Here is an 18,823-nt window from a genome sequence, read left to right on the forward strand (position 1 = left end):
ATGAACCAATTAGTCCAAAATTCCGCTTGTGAATTATCAAAACAGTGAACCAATTAGTCCAAAATTGAGTTTGTGGTCTAATTTGAGAATAAACTATTTGGAATATGTTGCTGCTTCCATCGTTAAATGTTGTACTATTTGTTTTCCTTTACTTTTCCTTTTACCTTCTTTCTCGCAGGGCAATGTAATTGATTAAGAACAATTTGCGAAATCAACAAAATAAGGAATTATTTAGTGTCGTTTAATTCCGTATATATGAAAAGTACGACTATTTAATATATTTCTAATGAGGTTATTTTGAATACATTTACGAAAAATCAAAACTCATTGAGAGAGTTGTAGTGATATACATGAATTGTTACTATATATATATATATATATATATATATATATATATATATATATATATATTCTCATTATAAAATGTAATCGCTCGCCCAAAAACCTGCGTACGCCACTGACTAGGTGGGCATTTGGATATAAGGATTGTAAAATTTGAAAAAATGTACTCCCTTTTATACTATTTTTACTTGTCCATTACATGTACTATAATAAAAAATTACATGTGTATTTTTAATTGTTGACTGTACTAAAAATATATTTTTACTTTTACTAAAAATATCATATCAAGAGAATTTTTTTTATTCATATTTGCCCTTAGTATTAATTACTTATCCTCAAATCATTTCTCAAGATCTAAGACTAAACATCAATTAATATGAGTATTGTGTTAAAAATATTCATATGAATTAGTAGTATTGTTTCTTGAAGCATGTGTACAAAGTCAAACTGGACAAGTAAAAGTGAACGGAAGGAGTAGTTTAGTTTAGCAAACCAAGATAGAATTTGGGATTTTACCCCTCGTTTGGTTAGGATGATATTCCCAGATAATTACTCCTGGGATTAGTTATCTGGGATTGTAGTGTTATTTTTATCCCACATTGATAGTGAATAATAATTTCAGAATAACTAATCCCGAGATAACTTGTTCCCCAACCAAACGAGTCCTGTTTTTATGGAAAGAAAAATCTTTTTCCTTTAGTAAATCGGAATCCATCTTTTTGTTGATATTTACTTGATTCAAATTATATGCTTGTTTAATTTAAATTTCCTTTAAATATACTCAATACAGAAGCACGCCTGGCAAGAGTTATTGCTTCTTCACGTGACTCTGTTGTAAGGAGTGATCATATGTTTGAATTCAAACAAAAAGATTTTCTGATGACTGATGAAAGAGAAAACTTATTGCTCAAAAAAGGTCAATAATGAAAGATGAAATTTTGTGTATGTCTGAAATTTTGGGGCTAGAGTTATTGGTCTTTATTCTTTTTTTGCTTTGGCTATTAAATTGTTTCCTATTTAGTGTAACCAAGATATGAATCTCTTCAACAGATCTTTTCCCCTGCCACAAAGCTTTTCTTTTAAACATAGTTGAAAAGTAATAAAGCAAGTCTAGACTCTGCAGCACATCTGAACGAACATTATTGCACAGGTCACTTTTCTTTGTCTAAGCAGACAAACTATATATGCCCAATACTTTTTTTTTTTTTTTTTTTTTTTTTTTTTAAGAATAAGAAAAAGCAATTGAATTTCTTCTATAGCAAAGTGCGAACTTTTCTTTTCTTTTTGTTAGAGAACTTGTAAAATTTATTAGGGGAAGTGCACGGATAGTCGATTTCAGGGCTCCAATAAAATTATGTTCGGAGTTCTTAATTTGTTCAAGCTTATCCGCTTTAAATTAACTTCAGACACACGATATCTGAAGTTCAAACCTTCGCGTCTGAGTTTAGCTTGTCAAAGTTCAACTTCAGACACTTTAAAAGTAAATAAATTTCAGGCATTTTTGCATGAACTTAAAGCACGTATATATGAAGTTTAGTCAATTTTTGCTTAAAGTTCAATTATAATTTTTTGTCTGAAGTTCAACCATTTTCGCATGAACTTAGAGCACATATGCGTGAAGTTCAACCATTTTTTACTTGAAATTCAATCATTTTTTACCTGAAGTTTAACCATTTTTGCGTGAACTTAAGACACATATGCCTTGCTGCACATGCAAACTCTGGAGTGGACAACATGGAAGATATAGGGGAAACTAATTTTTGGAATGTTGCCCCTGACTTTATTTTGGCCTATCTAAACAATGATACTTTAGAGGTAGTATCTTTAAGACATACCTCATGCACCAATAACTCAAATTAGAGGATGTATCGTTAATATCATCCTCACCCTCTCTGCTGTCTTTCTTTCAGCTATTTTATAAAATCCTTAGTTTTAGCCAAAAAAAAAAGTGCCTGAAGTTAGTCATATTTTTCTGAACAAATTTTTGCCCCGGAATGACTTTTTTTCGAATTTCAACAATTCGGCACATGATTCAATACTTAAATCTACTGTAAATGAGGTCAAATTTGAAACATAAGTTTCAAATATCATAAAAGCAAGTCTCAATCATTAATTTGTCAAAATAATAATAAATCTAAGGGAAAAGGACAATAATTCACCTGAACTATGACAAATAGAACAACTTTGTCCTCCGTTTGAATTTGGTCCTAGATTTGGCCTTATCATTGTGGAATGACTCAAATTTGCCTCTCAACTATGGAAAATAGAACAAATTTACTCTCTGTTTGAATTTGGTCCCAAATATACCTTCTTTTTTTTTAAATAAAAATGTGATCTGTGGAGACCGAACCCACGACCACGTGGTTAAAAGCCCCAAATATATCCTTATCATTAAAGAAATTGCTCAAATTTACCTCTCAAGACTAACAAAATTCACTTTTTCGAGCAACCCTTTTATTTTATGGTCAAAGGTTTATTTGACTTTTATTTTCTAAAACGACGAGAGGCAGAGCTAAAAAAAAATATATAGAAACTTTTTACCTTTAAAAATACACATCAAAAGGATGAGAGAAATTTTTCCCGAACATTTTTTTTTTTGGCTCAACATATGAGTAATAAAGCTTTTCTCTTTCGGTTTCTTGAAGATCAGTATTTTTTTGTCTACGTAATTGTGATCGTATTCATAACTATAGTTCAACAAAACCCTTTTTTTTTTTGGCATGACAATAATCATAATTTTTTCATCAAGATTAAATCGTTTCTCTGAAGTTGGAGTTGAAGATGAAGTTGTGTTTGGTTATAGTTTTTGCAAAAAATATTTGGTTTTTTGAATGTATTAAAAGGGAAAAAAAGTGAAAACAAAGTTTTAGGTGTTTTTCAAATTACAAATACAACTTCAAGTTGTATTTGGAATTTTCATAGCCAAACGCTCATTTCTAAATAAAGTGAAATAATTTTCTAAAAAAAGTGAAAAATTATCATGGCCAAACTGGAGTTAGGATCGAATTCAAACGCAGGGCAAAGTTGTCCAATTTGCCGTAGTGGAGGGGTATTTTGACCCTTTGTGGTTTGCCGGTGTTCAAGTTTTACAACAATAACCATCTTATTTAGACTCTCTTATCATATTTGAAAGTTAAGAATCACATCTGCAAAACATTATATTTCATTATCTAGGGATTCAAAAAAGCTATTGTACAAGAAGAAGGTGGAGTAGGAGGTCGCGTATTGCTATTTGATATTTGCCTAAGTATACGTTGAATAAATTTTTAAAAATTATTGCTCAAATGACAACGACCAATAAGGTATTCCATGAAAATATTTTGCGGACTTATTTGGACAAGAATGATTTTAAAGTTGATTTTTTTTGCACCGATTCCTTTCAAACGCGCTGGTCTTTAATTTTTGACCCTCAAATTGCTAGTCTTTAATTTATTTATTTTTCGCTTAAAAAAGTAGCCAAAATACTCTGAGCTTCTAGGTTCGAACCCCGACTCAATTAAAAAAAAAAAAAAACATCGCGAGACAAGATTTCGCGAAAGTTAAGCCTTATAAGGCCTAACTTAGTTATGACGTAATTCCAAGTTAGGCCTTATAAGGAAGTTATGCCGGACAGGGGGTAAAGTTATGGCTTAAAGCATAACCAGAAACTATGCCTTACGTTTTTTTTTTTTTTTTACTCTGCTGGGATTCAACAGAAATTAGGCCTTAAGGCCTAATTTTTTCCCGAATAGGCTTAATTTGCTTCAAAATTCTATCTTGCGAAATTTTTTATTTTATACTCTGTTGAGATTTGAACCCAGAATCTCAGAATATTTTCGGCGACTTAAAATGCCAAAGGATATAAATTAAAGACCAGCAATTTGAGGGACCAAAATTAAAGACCACCCCCGAATAAGATCATTTGTGCGAATGACCCATGTATGAGCCCAACTAGGCCCAACAGCTCATTTGTTGGATATACAACAAAGGACTGAAATGTAAGAAAACAGACAGCAAAATCGAAAAGAGGATAATTCATAATCCAATAAATATAAAATAGAAACCAATTGAAAAATCTGAAAGGCTAATATCCAAACGTGTGGCTCTACTGGACAGTGCCTTATCTGGTAATTGAGTGACTCTGATCATCTTCTCCTAATCTATTATTTCTACAATACAAGAATAACATCATCCACTTCCTCTATACTATCAAAAACAGTAACATGGCTTCTTCTACTCTTTCTCCTGTATCTCCTTCTCAGGTAATTAAACTGAAACCATCTTAATGCACAACCATGGGAAGAGCTAGTGTACTTCGTCGAAAACTCATATTGTATTAAAATTATTGTTTATGTATATATCATACATGTTGAATTTTTCTTTTGACTTCTTCGTATGTTTGCTTCTTTATATTTAAATATCCTTCGTGAAATTCTGCTTTAATCACCACAATCTGCTTTAATTAACTTGGGAAATTACGTTGTACGCAGAATGTTAAAATTATTTTTTATGTATATAGTGTAGATGTTGAGTCACCTTGACTTCTTCCTATTATATTTCTTTATATATTAAATTTTCTTAGTGAAAACTCTGGCACTGCCACTGTAATCCCAACAATTGGCTTTAATTGAACTTGCAAAATTACACTGTACACAGAATGGCAAAATTATTTCTTACGTATAAATAGTAGATGTTGAATCATTTAACTTCTTTGTATGTTTACTTCTTTACATATTAAATACCTTTAGTGAAAAATTTGGCTCTGCCACTGTAATCACAACAATCTACTTTAATTGAACTTGCAAAATTACACTGTATATAGAATGTCAAAATTACTTTTTATGCATATACAGTAGATGTTGAATCCCTTAACTTCTTTGTATATTTACTTCTTTATATTTTGAATACTCTTCGTGAATATTCTGGCTCCGAATCACAACAATCTGTTTTAATTGAACATGCAAAATTACAGTGTACACAAAATAACAAAATTATCTTTTATGTACAAATATAGTAGATGTTGAATCCCCTAAACTTTTTCGTATCTTTACTTCTTTATACTATTTTGAATTCCTTTAGTGGAAATACTGGCTTTGTCACTGTAATAATTTTTCATGTTTTACTTAATTTTCAGCTATGCTCGAGCAAGAGCGGGCTGTCATCGGTTTCACAAGCATTGCTTGTGAAGCCCATGAAGGTTAATGGCCTTGGATTGGGAAAGGACAAGAGGATGAAAGTGAAATGCATGGCAACTAGCATTCCTGCAGATAATGTGCCAGACATGGAAAAGAGGAAGCTCATGAATTTGCTTCTATTGGGTGCTCTTGCTCTCCCCACTGGTGGCATGCTTGTACCTTATGCTACTTTCTTTGCACCACCTGGGTTAGTTCTTCTTCCTTTGGTCACAAATTAGAACCCTGTCTTTTGCATTGAGTTCAACTCCTATGCATTGAAAGTGTAGTTTTTATATTATCAGGTCACTTGAATGATAAAGTCCTAATTTTTTTTATTTTTTATTTTTAAAATAATAAGTGTAACTGGTTATTTAGAAAAGAAAACGTGACATGTTAAATTGATTAATACTTCCTTATATATATATATATATATAAACGTTTTTCTTATGATGGTGGTGTCTATCAGCTTGCTAAGTCGATTATTACATCGGGTATTTGCTATTTTCTATCAGCACAATTAAAGAGTAACTCTGCCCACTAAAGCTTAGGCAGATCGAAAGAAATAACCTAGTAATTAATAGTTCTAAGAAGAAAGATTGGAGTATAATCTCATCAATCATGAATCTCATATCAAATCCTATCAATCGAATCAGTTTTCAAAAAATACAAAACGACTTACTAGGATAGGGTCTTATGTTAGGGGGTCTAGGTAGGAGCGTTGTTACTTCCCGATCCAATTTATTCTGCCTTTCCCTTGAGATTGGTTTTTGTCAGCACATCGTTTTCTGTTTAACTCCTGCTTTATGGCTTGATAGTGTAAAACTATATTCAATTTATTCTGCCTTCTCCTTGCAATTGGTTTTTGTTAGTACATTGTTATTCTATCTAACTCCTTTTTTGTGGCTTGATAGTGTAAAATTTATACCTATTAGATAAGGTTTTTCAAATTGTTGCATTTTTTATGTGGCTTTGAAATTTCATGGGGATGTAAGAGGAGGGCAACTAGTGTAAACTTTTACGAAGTTAACTGAATGCCAGAGGGCTGCTTTTTCTTGTGATTAAGCTTTTGAATTGTTAATTCATCAGACTGATACTCCAGTTTCTAGGTTCAAGTTCCTCCACATTTTTAACTCTTTTGCCATCTCTGCATATTTCAGCAACTGGTGTAAAAGTCTACCCTTAAAGTTGTAACTTAACAATGTTTTTTAGGTCAAAAACACACCTCACCTTTTTTTTTTTTGAGGTGTGACTTTCCTACCTAAACTATTACCAACTAGTTTGCAAAACTATCAGTTGTTCACTTTTCCTACCTATAGTGGAGGTGTGTTTTGCAAACTAGTTGGTGACAGTTTAGGTAGGAAACTCTCAAAAGGTGATGCTTGAGGTGTGTCTTTGACCCTTAACTCTTTTCTTTTTCCGGAAGAAATTAGACGCCTTCTTAATTGAATTGGATGGGATTGCAGTACCAATTAAGTTCAATTTGCTAACAATCAGCATCGTAAATTTCAGAAAACAATCAGTTAAAAAAGATCACCTACCTTGGCTGTAATTTGGATGTTGTCATTCATTTTGTAGGACTTGAAGGAGAAAAGACATATATGTTGTATTTTGTATTAAGGAGTTTTAGTGGTAGACCAAAAGGCCCAGGTTACTTTTATTCATAAGTTAGTTGTTGATTTAGTTATATTTTATTCTCTGGAAGATATTCCCATATACTCAAAAATAAAACCTTTAATAAGCCTGGAAATTTCATTTTTCATCCTACTGAATCATACTCATTTACCAAATCACAACACTTTCCTTCGTATTGTCCATATTGACGTTCTAAGCCGATACGACGATATCATGGTTTGTATTTCCAAATTTCACATTGAATATAATTGTTGGCTTATAGACCAATGTAATGCCAGGGAAACTTGATAACAAAAACTGAGAGAAAAGGCTGTTATATGCAAGAATTACTGGTATGCTATGCTTTTGTATCTCCAGATGGACTTGATTCCATTACAGGCTTATAGACCATTGTGATGCCATGGAAACTTGATATCTTAACAAATCCTTTGTATTAACAAAATCTAAGGAGAAAATGATGTTATATACCAGAATTACTGGTATGCTATCACTACGCTTTTGCGTCACTGGACGGACTTGATCCATCTATCTGTACCATACTTTAGGCTCTGTTGTCATTCAAATATTGTTCTATTGTACTAACTATGATTCGTGATTTGTCGTTCCATTTGTAATTGATCCAACAGCTCAGGAGGTGGTAGTGGTGGTACAGTTGCCAAAGATGCATTAGGTAATGATGTTGTTGTGACTGAATGGCTCAAAACTCATGCACCTGGCACCCGAACCCTCACACAAGGACTAAAGGTACTCTTACCTTCTCTTTTAGTATCATAATTTCTTTGTAAATTCAATGTTGCTTGATGATCTTGTCACATTTAGACAATTTTTCCAACATGGTATTTTGAGTTTCCGGTGGTGTTGATATTGTTGCAATGAAATTTTAGGGAGATCCTACTTACCTTGTTGTGGAGAACGATGGAACACTCGCGACCTATGGCATCAATGCTGTGTGCACCCATCTTGGTTGTGTCGTGCCGTGGAACACAGCTGAGAACAAGTTCATTTGCCCCTGCCATGGATCCCAATACAACAACCAAGGAAGAGTTGTTAGAGGACCTGCTCCTTTGGTAAGTCAAAAACCCTGTTTTCCATGGACCATGCTCTAGCAGCTGTCTTTATATCTTTCTTATCAGATTTAGGGCGACATCAGTCGGTCTAACTGAACCCATTATTTTTAGCTCGAGCTATGTATAAATATGTAAAAAAGAAATTTAAAATGTATACATACATTAAAATCACACTCATTCTAAACTCACTCAAAGGTTTGAGCATTAATAATACAACAAATCCTGAATTTGAATGTGTCACATGCTATCTTTACCCCCTCCTCCCCATCCCCCCCCATCTTTTTCTCCCCAACCCCCAAGAAAAAGTACTCCTCTTGTCCCAATTTATGTGATACTATTTCCTTTTAGTCAGTCCAAAAAAGAGTGCAATCTTTCTAGTTTTAGTTGCAATCTTTCTAGTTTTAGTAACAAATTAACTTTAAATTTCTCATTTTACTCTTAATTAATGAGACGATTTCATAGCCACTGAAATTTCTTTGGTTTGTTCTATACCACAAGTTTCAAAAGTCTTTCCTTTTCTCTTTAACTTTATGCCCAATCAAACACATTCACATAAATTGGGACGGAAAAGTAACAAAAAAGAAGAAGAGGAGGGTAGGCCTGAAACCTAAGAGGAGTAGGAAAAAAGGGGAAGAAAAAACTGAATTCTGTATATTGCCTTTTGAATTATATTAGGAAGAATTTTTTTTTTTCTTCTCCTTTCCCCCCTTAAAATGAAAAACAGTTATTATTAGTAGTAACATTTTGTTTTTCTGGTTGGCACAGTCCTTGGCATTGGCTCATGCAGACATTGATGATGGGAAGGTGGTGTTTGTTCCATGGGTTGAAACAGACTTCAGAACTGGTGATGCTCCATGGTGGGCTTAGAATATTCCATCTAGCTTTATTATTACAGTATATATATTCTTGTATCTTTGTTACTTAGAGCTTATTCCCTCTTTCAGAAAGCCAAAAAAAAAAAAATGTAACTATTGAAACATAATCCTTGCAGTCCCAAAATAACATTTTTCGTTTGGGGTACAGCTATTTTTTTTTTTTTTTTTAATCACTTTATTTGCATCACTCCATTTTCAGTAAGGTCTTTAAAAGATGTTTTTGACTGTGATCCTGGAAACGAAAGTCAACCACTTGTTTATCAGCGTTAAATGTTCAAAATCATATTTTCACTTATTAGGTGTTAATAAGTGTTTAGATTATAGACAATTGATGAACGTCATGATCAATCTCTACTACTCCCTCCGTTCACTTTTACTTGTCCACTTTTGACTATACACACTCTTTAAGAAATAATAAATGAAGTGCATAATTTACCAATGTAACCATATTAATTGGTATATTTTTATTGGATTTGAAAAATGATTTGTGAGTATTTAATACAAACTTAAAACAAAAACAAAAAAAAAAGATCTTGTCTTTGATATCTAAAAAGTATGAAAAAGTGAAAATATATTTTTAGAATACTGGACAAATAAAAGTGAACGGAGGGAGTGGTTCTTTCATAAAATATGTGTTGTGGTTCTCAAAGGTTTCCCTTGTTAGTTTAATGTGTTATAACTTATTTACTCCTTGATGGTTATAACTTAGGGATGGCAATGGGGCGGTGCGGTTGCGGGTTAGGTTTAGTACATGCAAGAATTCACCACCTAGCAATTTTTTATGTTTTCAACACGCCCAACATGAACCGGCCTCAACTGCCCCACTTAAGTTTCCTTTTCTTTTTTTGTCATGTCTAATCAACAACTTTTATTTTTTTGAGTTTGTTTCCAAGAACCGAGTCCTATTTGAAAACAAAGTTCCCTATTACATACTCGAAACAACACTTATTTATACCAATTTAAGATGCTAAGATAATTTGAAACAAATTATGTATCCTTTCAATGAACTAGTACGGTACTTTTTAGATGAAAGATTATCGTTTCTCTTATTGTGCAAATATATTCCTGACCTTCAAATTGCAACTTTCACACTAGAATTAATTCCATTTAAATTGAATCCACAAACCATCTATTCATAGACTTGATCATATGCACAAAGTGTAGCACTGGGACATGAATGTAAACAAAGGCCACCCACCCAGACATAAAATTGAATGGTAAATGCTGAAATATTTTTTAAATAAAAAACTCAAGACACGCAGAAACCGGAAAAAGAATCAAAGAAAGACATAACACCGGATCGGGCCGTAAAAACACCATATAATATGGATCGGAGAAGTATTAGTTAGTGTAAATAGCGGGAAGTATTAGTTAGTGTAAATAGCGGGTGCAGATAAACTTTTACCACGATAACTCCAGGTATTACACTCTTTTGTTATATTTTACTACTATATAGAAGCATGGGTTAAAACCCATGCTTCGTCGTCCGTTAAGCAAAAAACCCCATATTAACACCAACCAATATTAAAAAAAAAAAAAAAAAAAAAAGTAAAAAAAGTGGAACTCACCATCTCCAAACTCACGGAAAAAAAAAGTGGATCCCGTATTAACAAAATCAAGCAATATATAAAAAAAAGTGAATCCCATATTGTAAAAAAAAAAAAAGTGTAAACTTTGTATTCGTAGCAAACACTAATATAATAAAGTTTTAGATACGGAAAGACAAACTACAATGTTATATTAATCGTGTTTTGAATATATATATATATATAGCAAAAAAAAAAAAAGTGTGGTCCCCATATTAACACCAACCAATATTAAAAAAAAAAAAAAAAACCAATATTAAAAAAAAAAAAAGTGGAATTCACCATCTCCAAACTCACGGAAAAAAAAAAGTGGATCCCGTATTAATAAAATCAAGCAATATAAAAAAAAAAGTGTAAACTTTGTATTCGTAGTAAACACTAATATAATAAAGTTTTAGATACGGAGCACAAATTACAATGTTATATTAATCGTGTTTTATATAGAAGCATGGGTTAAAACCCATGCTTCGTCGTCCGTTAAGCAAAAAAAAAAAAAAAAGAAAAAGTGTGGTCCCCATATTAACACAAACCAATATTAAAAAAAAAAAAAACACCAACCAATATTAAAAAAAAAAAAAAAAAAAAACACCAACCAATATTAAAAAAAAAAAAAAAGAAGTAAAAAAAGTGGAACTCATTATCTCCAAACTCACGGAAAAAAAAAGTGGATCCCGTATTAACAAAATCAAGCAATATATAAAAAAAAGTGAATCCCATATTGTAAAAAAAAAAAAAAGTGTAAACTTTGTATTCTCAAACACTAATATAATAAAGTTTTAGATACGGGCACAAACTACAATGTTATATTAATCGTGTTTTGAATATATATATATATATATATATATATAAACTTTGTATTCGTAGTAAACACTAATATAATAAAGTTTTAGATACGGAGACAAACTACAATGTTATATTAATCGTGTTTTGAATATATATATATATATATATATATATATATATATATATATATATATATATATATAGCAAAAAAAAAAAAGTGTGGTCCCCATATTAACACCAACCAATATTAAAAAAAAAAAAAACACCAACCAATATTAAAAAAAAAAAAAAAAAAAAAGTGGAACTCACCATTTCCAAACTCACGGAAAAAAAAAAGGATCCCGTATTAACAAAATCAAGCAATAAAAAAAAAAAATGTGAATCCCATATTGTCAAAAAAAAAAGTGTAAACTTTGTATTCGTAGCAAACACTAATATAATAAAGTTTTAGATACGGGTTTTATATTAATCGTGTTTTGAATATATATATATATATATATATATATTTATATATATATATATTATATGCATAAAAATAGTGCAAACTAATAATGTCCAAAAGGGTAGGCCCCATACTAAACAACACCAAGCAATATAAAAAAAAAAAAAAGAAGAAGAAACCATATAAAGCATGGGTTTAGACCCATGCTTCGTCGTCCATTGTCCCTTAAAAAAAAAAAAAGGGTGTGGGCCCCATACTAAATAACACCGAGCAATACAAAAAAAAAAAAAAAAAGGAAGAAAAAAAGTAGAACTCACCATCTTCAAACTCATGAGAAAAAAAAAAAAGGGACCCCATATTAACAAAATCAAGCAATATCAAAAAAAAAAGTGAACCCTATATCAAAAAAAATATAATGTTAAAAAAAAAAGTGCAGACTTTGTATTGGTAGCAAACACTAATATAATAAAGTTTTAGATACGGAGCATAAAGTACAATGTTATATTAATCGTGTTTTAACATAATATATATATATATATATATATATATATATATATATATATATATATATATATATATATATATATATATATGCATAAAAATAGTGCAAATTAATATTGTCCAAAAAAAAAAAAAGTGCACCCCATATTAAAAAATCAAACAATATTCATATAATTTCTAAAGTATCTCATTAAGTCAATAATGATGGATTATTGCACGTGTGTATCAATCCATTAGTGGGAGGAAATGAAATTGTTTTCTTCAAAAGGTTAAGTAGTAAACCATACAAATTTTCTTTTTTTTTTTTTTTTTTTGCTATTCCGCCATGTCATTTATTTGTTATGTTTACTAAAATAAATATACTTAAAATATTTATATTTTAAAATAAGATAGAATTTAATTACTTTTTTATTTTTATTCTTACTCTGATAAATGTGAAAAGAGATTAATGTCTTAAAAACCCACGCTTCGTCGTCCGTTAAGCAAAAAAAAAAAGAAAGTGTGGTCCCCATATTAACACCAATCAATATTAAAAAAAAAAAAAAAAAACCACCAATATTTAAAAAAAAAAAAAAAAAAAAAAAAAGTGGAACTCACCATCTCCAAACTCACGGAAAAAAAAAGTGGATCCCGTATTAACAAAATCAAGAATATAAAAAAAAAGTGTAAACTTTGTATTCGTAAAACAAATATAATAAAGTTTTAGATACGGAAATAAAACTACAATTTTAAAAAAACAAATAATATCAAAAAAAAAAAAAGTATATATTATATATATATATGCAAACACTAATATAATAAAGTTTTAGATACGGTAATGTTATATTCATCGTGTTTTGAACATAATATCCCATATTGACAAAATCAAGCAATATAAAAAAATAAAAAAAAAGTAAATCCCATATTAAAAAAACAAACAATGTCAAAAAAAAAAAAAAAGTGCAGACTTTGTATTCTTAGCAAACACTAATATAATAAAGTTTTAAATATGGAGCACAAACTACAATGTTGTATTAATCGTGTTTTGAACATAGTATATATATATATATATATATATATATATATATATATATATATATATATATATATATGATATTTTAAAAATAGTGCAAACTAATAATGTCTAAAAGGGTGGGCCCCATACTAAACAACACCAAGCAATATAAAAAATAAAAATATAAAAAAAAAAAAATTATATAAAGCATGGGTTTAGACCCGTGCACCGTTGTCCCTTAAAAAAAAAAAAAAAAAAGGGGGGCCCCATACTAAATAACACCGAGCAATAAAAAAAAAAAAAAGAAAAAAAAGTGGAACTCAATCTCCAAACTCATGAAAAATAAAGTGGACCCCATATTAACAAAATCAAGTAATATCAAAAAAAAAAAGTGAACCCCATATTAAAAAAAAATATAATGTTAAAAAAAAAAAAGTGCAAACTTTGTATTCGTAGCAAACACTAATATAATAAAGTTTTAAATACGGAGTCAACTACAACGTTATATTAATCGTGTTTTGAGTATATATATATATATTATATATAAAAATATATATATATAATGTCCAAAAAAAAAAAAAAGTGCACCCCATAAAGGATGGACCCCATACTAAACAACATCAAGCAATATAAAAAAAAAAAATAAAAAAAAAATGTGGAACCCACCATCTCCAAACTCACGGTAGTAGGGATCTAGTAGCTCAGTTGGTTGACTACTTAAAAAAAAAAGTTGGTGTGGCCCCACACTAATCCTCTCCCCATTTCCCCTAGAAAACTACCCCCTAAAAAAAAAAAAAAAAAAAAAACTCACGGTAAAAAAAAGTGGACCCCATATTAACAAAATCAAGCAATAAAAAAAAAAAAGTGAACCTCATATTAAAAAAAAAAATATGTCAAAAAAAAAGGGTGTAGTAAACACTAATATAATAAAGTTTTAGATACGGAGTACAAACTACAATATTATATTAATCGTGTTTTGAATATAGTGTATATATATATATATATATACACACACACATACATACATACATATATATATGCATAAAAATAGTGCAAATTAATAATGTCCAAAAAAAAAAAAAATGCACCCCATATTAAAAAATCAAACAATATTCATATAATTTCCAAAGTATCTCATTAAGTCAATAATGATGGATTCATTGCGCGTGCGTATCAATCCATTAGTGCGAGCAAATGAAATTGCTTTCTTCAAAAAACGTTAAGTAGTCAAACTATACAATTTTTTTTTTATATTAGCTTTCCGAGATCCGATCTAGATATTAAACCGTCAGTATTTGCTATTCCGCCATGTCATTTATTTGTTATGTTTACTAAAATAAATATACTTAAAATATTTATATTTTAAAATAAGATATAAATTAATTACTTTTTTATTTTTATTCTTATTCTAATAAATGTGAAAAGAGATTAATGTCGTAAAAAAAAAAATCAAACGGAGATCAAATAATGAATAAGGTAAATTAGTCAAATTATAATTCTAATCGACGTTTTCTTAAAAAAAACCATGCAAAAGACAACATGACAAGTAAAATGAGCTAAACCGAGAATATTTATCAAAAATTAAAAAATAGTATTTCTTCATTTAAACAGAAAATCAATTTCTACTTTGTTTCGTTTTAAACATGTAAAATTAATATAATAATTTGAATTAGAATTATCCAAATCAAAATTTGATAAAAAATATAAGTATTTTACACCTTTAAATTAATCGAATTAAAATTGAAAGTATCAACTGATGCTTAAATATTGCTATTGTTTTATCTCAAAGAGAGGAAAATAGTTTCCTTTTAAACAAATCTTCTTTTTAAAAAATATTAATAAATTTACCGATTTTGTATTCGTAACAAACATTAATATAATAAAGTTTTAGATACGAATAAACTACAATGTTATATTAATTGTGTTTTGAACATAATATATATATATATATAACTATCAAAGACAACTACATACACATGAAATGTTAAAGTAAAGGTCTAGTATATATATGAATTGCTTATTTGATTCATTAAAACTGGAAGTGTCAAGCTACTTTCATTGCACAAGCCGAAATATTATAAAAGAAAATGAAGAAAGTAAAGGAAAATATGCAACTAAGCATACACACAAACATAATACGTAAGAAGATTTTACAAAACCGAATATAAGAAAAGATACAGAAAGGTAAAAGGAGTAGCTCGATTTGGACAAACTTCAATCTTTTTGATGGTTTCTCTTGCTCACCTTTTTTGCTGCTTGTTATTTTTCAATCTGATGGCAGCAAACACATAAATCTTGTTGCCCATGTTATCCAGGCACCTCATATAGGCATATCTCCAAGACTTTTTCAACATTAGAGTAGCCCAAAATACCCAGAAAGCTGTATTGAATCCAATTCCCATGCTAATGTAGAACGACAATTCGTCGAGCCAGTTGTTGTTTTCTCCGTGTTGAACGGCATGCATTTCCTCATTATTACAGTGAGTCATGTCCTCAAGTAAATGATCCGAGCAGACTCGTGAGAGTGGGAATCCGCACAAGTTTGGATTCCCAACATAAGAACTATCCTCGTAAGTTGCGAATTGTTTTTCCTCTGGAATTTTTCCTGTCAAATCATTGAAAGAAAAATTCGCAACCGCAAGAGAGACAAGTTCTGCAATACTGGGAGGAAAGGAGCATGACAGCTTGTTCCTGGAAAGATCGAGAGATTCCAAATCTTGCAAGTTGCCAATATCATGTGGAATTGCTCCTGTGAAATTATTCCTTGATAAATTCAGACAGACCAGTGCAGAAAGGCTGGTGATTTCCTTGGGAATTTCCCCTGATAAATGGTTCTCCGCTAGATCAATTATTATCAAGGGCATGGAAAGATCGAACATCAAAGACCGCCCTTTAATAACGAACGTGCCATAAGTTCTGTAATCTGCATAGGGTCCATAAGTAAAGGAAGGAGCCTGCTCTACCCCGGACATGGTGTGGAGATTTTCAAGACACCTTGGAATAGTTCCTGATAGAGCGTTGGAACTAAGGTCCAACATATACAAGTATTTCAGCTGGCAAATCTGCCAGGGAATATTTCCGTCAAACTTGTTTCTGCTTAATTTAAGAATCATTAGAGTATTTAAACTCTCCCCTAACCAAAGAGGTATATTTCCCGATAAACTATTTTCAGAAACATCAAGAATTTTTAGTCCAGTTATCTTCTTCAATGATGAAGGTAGATTTTTGGAGAAAAAGTTGTCCTGCAATTTCAGATAGAAGAGTTCAGCAAGATCTCCAATTGAATGAGGTATCACCCCGGATAGGTTATTATGGGCTAAATTCAATCCTTCCAGATTCTTCCCAGATCTCCAACAGTCTGAAAGTTGTCCTGATAGTGAATTTGAAGATAGGTCTAGAAGACCGAGAGAATTATTCATGACAAGTGATTCACATACAGGGGCAATTGTACCATTAAAGAGATTCTTTGCCAAAATCAAGGTCATCATCTTGGGTGAAAAATGAGGCAAAGGACCATGAAAATTATTTTCACTCAGGTCCAATTTAGTAAGATGAACTCTTTCTGTGAATTCAGGCACTTCCCCTCTGAAATTGTTTTGCGAAAGGTCTATGTGATAAGCCTTCGCAGAAAGATTCCAGAACCAATCAGGCACTTCACCTGAGATCATAGCGTTAGAGATATCAATAAATGACAACTTCTTTTGTGTCTGAATCCACTGGGGAAACTGTGTACCAAGTCGGCAAGATTGCAGGCTTAGAAAGTCAAGTTGAAAACGAGGCATCCAAGTTGCGCTTACATTGAGGATAAATGAGTTGGATGACAAGTCTAACACTCTCAAGTCACTGAAATTTAAGAAATGTTCTGTAATCGAGTCATTGAAAGAGTTCCCAGCAACTTTGAGGACAACTAATTGCCTAAGTTGTGCAATGCTTTTTGCTAAAGGACCCTCCAGATAATTATTAGAAACATCCAAATATTCCAGCTTTGATGGCAGGGCTGATGGTAAATTGCCCGTAAACCAGTTTAGTGGGGACTCAAAAGGGTAATGTCGATTGTTGACAGGGTTCCCAGAAAGATCAAGAATTCTAAGTGAATGCATGTTTCCAAGGGCATTTGGAAGTAAACCACCCAGCTCACTTCTTGTGAGATTAAGATAAACAAGACTGTGGCTGGTATTAAACAACCAGCTAGGAATTGAAGAATTGAAATAGTTCAATGAGAGGTCAAGAAATCGAAGGGATGTGAAATTCACAAAAGCGGGAAGCGATTTTGGAAGCGTAGCAAGCTGACAAGCAGACATACGTAATTCTAAGAGAGAAGTTAGCAAATTGATGTCGTGCAGCCAGTTTTTCGCTCTGCTCATGTCAACACGACTCAAGTCAAGAGTCTTCATAGAGAAGAGGTGCTGAAACCATTGAAGGTTATTGACCTGGAGTGAAGAATCCCCACTGAGATCAAGAAACTGCAGGCGTGACAGATTCCCAAGATGTTCAGGAATTGTTCCTCTAAAATTGGTTTTCGACAAATTGAGATATTCCAGGTTCTTGAAAGTGGAAATAAACTCAGGAATCCGTGCCCCGCGGAAATCATTTTGGCTCAGGTCTAAGTGTCTTAAATGAGTCAAGCCAAGCAAAGAAATCCCGAACTCACCTTGCAAGAATTGCTTGTGCAGATCAAGAGTGATCACGTGCCCGGTTGTGTTGTCGCATTCAACACCTTCCCACCTGCAGCAGTTCTCCTCGAGCATCCAAGACAACATGCTTCGTGATGGATTCTTGAAACCTTGCCTGAACTTGATAAGAGCATTTTTTTCTCTCTCAATGCAATGAATACCTGAATACACAGCACTAGTTTGCACACAGGAAAATCCATCCAATATAACTACAAGAAGGAGAAAAAAAAGTAAAGTTACACCTTCCATGAGCGGTAACAGAATTCTGATAAAAAGATCAAGATTATCAAAGCGAAATTTATTAAAGCAGTTTCAAAAGTATAGGTAAAGAGTGTTCAAGCTCAGTTTACTCGGTCTACTACTTGGAAATTCAAAGCAGAAAGTGACTTACTGACATTATTTGACCAACGTAAATCATTATTTTAGTCTATCCCAAAAAAAAATAATATATTTCTATATTTAAAAATAATTTAGCTTTAAAATTTCTTTTTTATTCTTAATGAAATGATTTACAATGCACAAATATCTACACCGCTTTTAAACCACAAGTTTAAAAAATCTTTCTTTCTTTCTTAAACTTCTTACTTAGTCAAACTATACTACATAAATTGAGACGGAGGGAGTGCACAATTTTTTCATGACCATTTTGTCCAATAAATTTCATGGGTGGTCATTTAGCTTTGTGTTCCTTCCACAAAAGTCACTTTTAATATCTATGACTTATTTTAAATCACAAGTTTAAAAAATCTTTCTTTTCTTTTTAACTTTGCTTTCA

General features: G+C 31.3%; 2 protein-coding genes across 2 annotated transcripts; one reads left to right on the forward strand and one right to left on the reverse strand.

Moving 5' to 3' along the window:
* Window positions 1-4,419: 4,419 nt before the first annotated feature.
* Window positions 4,420-9,214, forward strand: LOC132031139 (cytochrome b6-f complex iron-sulfur subunit, chloroplastic). The gene is made up of 5 exons (XM_059421005.1): window positions 4,420-4,583; window positions 5,456-5,703; window positions 7,754-7,871; window positions 8,012-8,194; window positions 8,960-9,214. The coding sequence occupies exons 1-5, from the start codon at window positions 4,545-4,547 to the stop codon at window positions 9,059-9,061; spliced, it is 690 nt and encodes a 229-aa protein (XP_059276988.1). The 5' UTR covers window positions 4,420-4,544; the 3' UTR covers window positions 9,062-9,214.
* Window positions 9,215-15,395: 6,181 nt separating this feature from the next.
* LOC132031141 (receptor-like protein EIX2) lies at window positions 15,396-18,307 on the reverse strand. Its single transcript, XM_059421006.1, has one exon. The coding sequence runs from the start codon at window positions 18,295-18,297 to the stop codon at window positions 15,616-15,618; it is 2,682 nt and encodes an 893-aa protein (XP_059276989.1). The 5' UTR covers window positions 18,298-18,307; the 3' UTR covers window positions 15,396-15,615.
* Window positions 18,308-18,823: the final 516 nt, after the last annotated feature.

The sequence above is a fragment of the Lycium ferocissimum genome, chromosome 9 (assembly GCF_029784015.1).
Source record: "Lycium ferocissimum isolate CSIRO_LF1 chromosome 9, AGI_CSIRO_Lferr_CH_V1, whole genome shotgun sequence".
In the NCBI taxonomy this organism is placed as follows: domain Eukaryota; kingdom Viridiplantae; phylum Streptophyta; class Magnoliopsida; order Solanales; family Solanaceae; genus Lycium; species Lycium ferocissimum.

Coding starts and splice junctions, on each gene's coding strand:
- LOC132031141 (XM_059421006.1), bottom strand. CDS start 18,297: ATGGAAGGTGTAACTTTACTTTTTTTTCTCCTTCTTGTAGTTATATTG.
- LOC132031139 (XM_059421005.1), top strand. CDS start 4,545: ATGGCTTCTTCTACTCTTTCTCCTGTATCTCCTTCTCAG. Junction 5,704..7,753: donor ACTTTCTTTGCACCACCTGG/GTTAGTTCTTCT, acceptor TTGATCCAACAG/CTCAGGAGGTGGTAGTGGTG. Junction 8,195..8,959: donor TTAGAGGACCTGCTCCTTTG/GTAAGTCAAAAA, acceptor TGGTTGGCACAG/TCCTTGGCATTGGCTCATGC.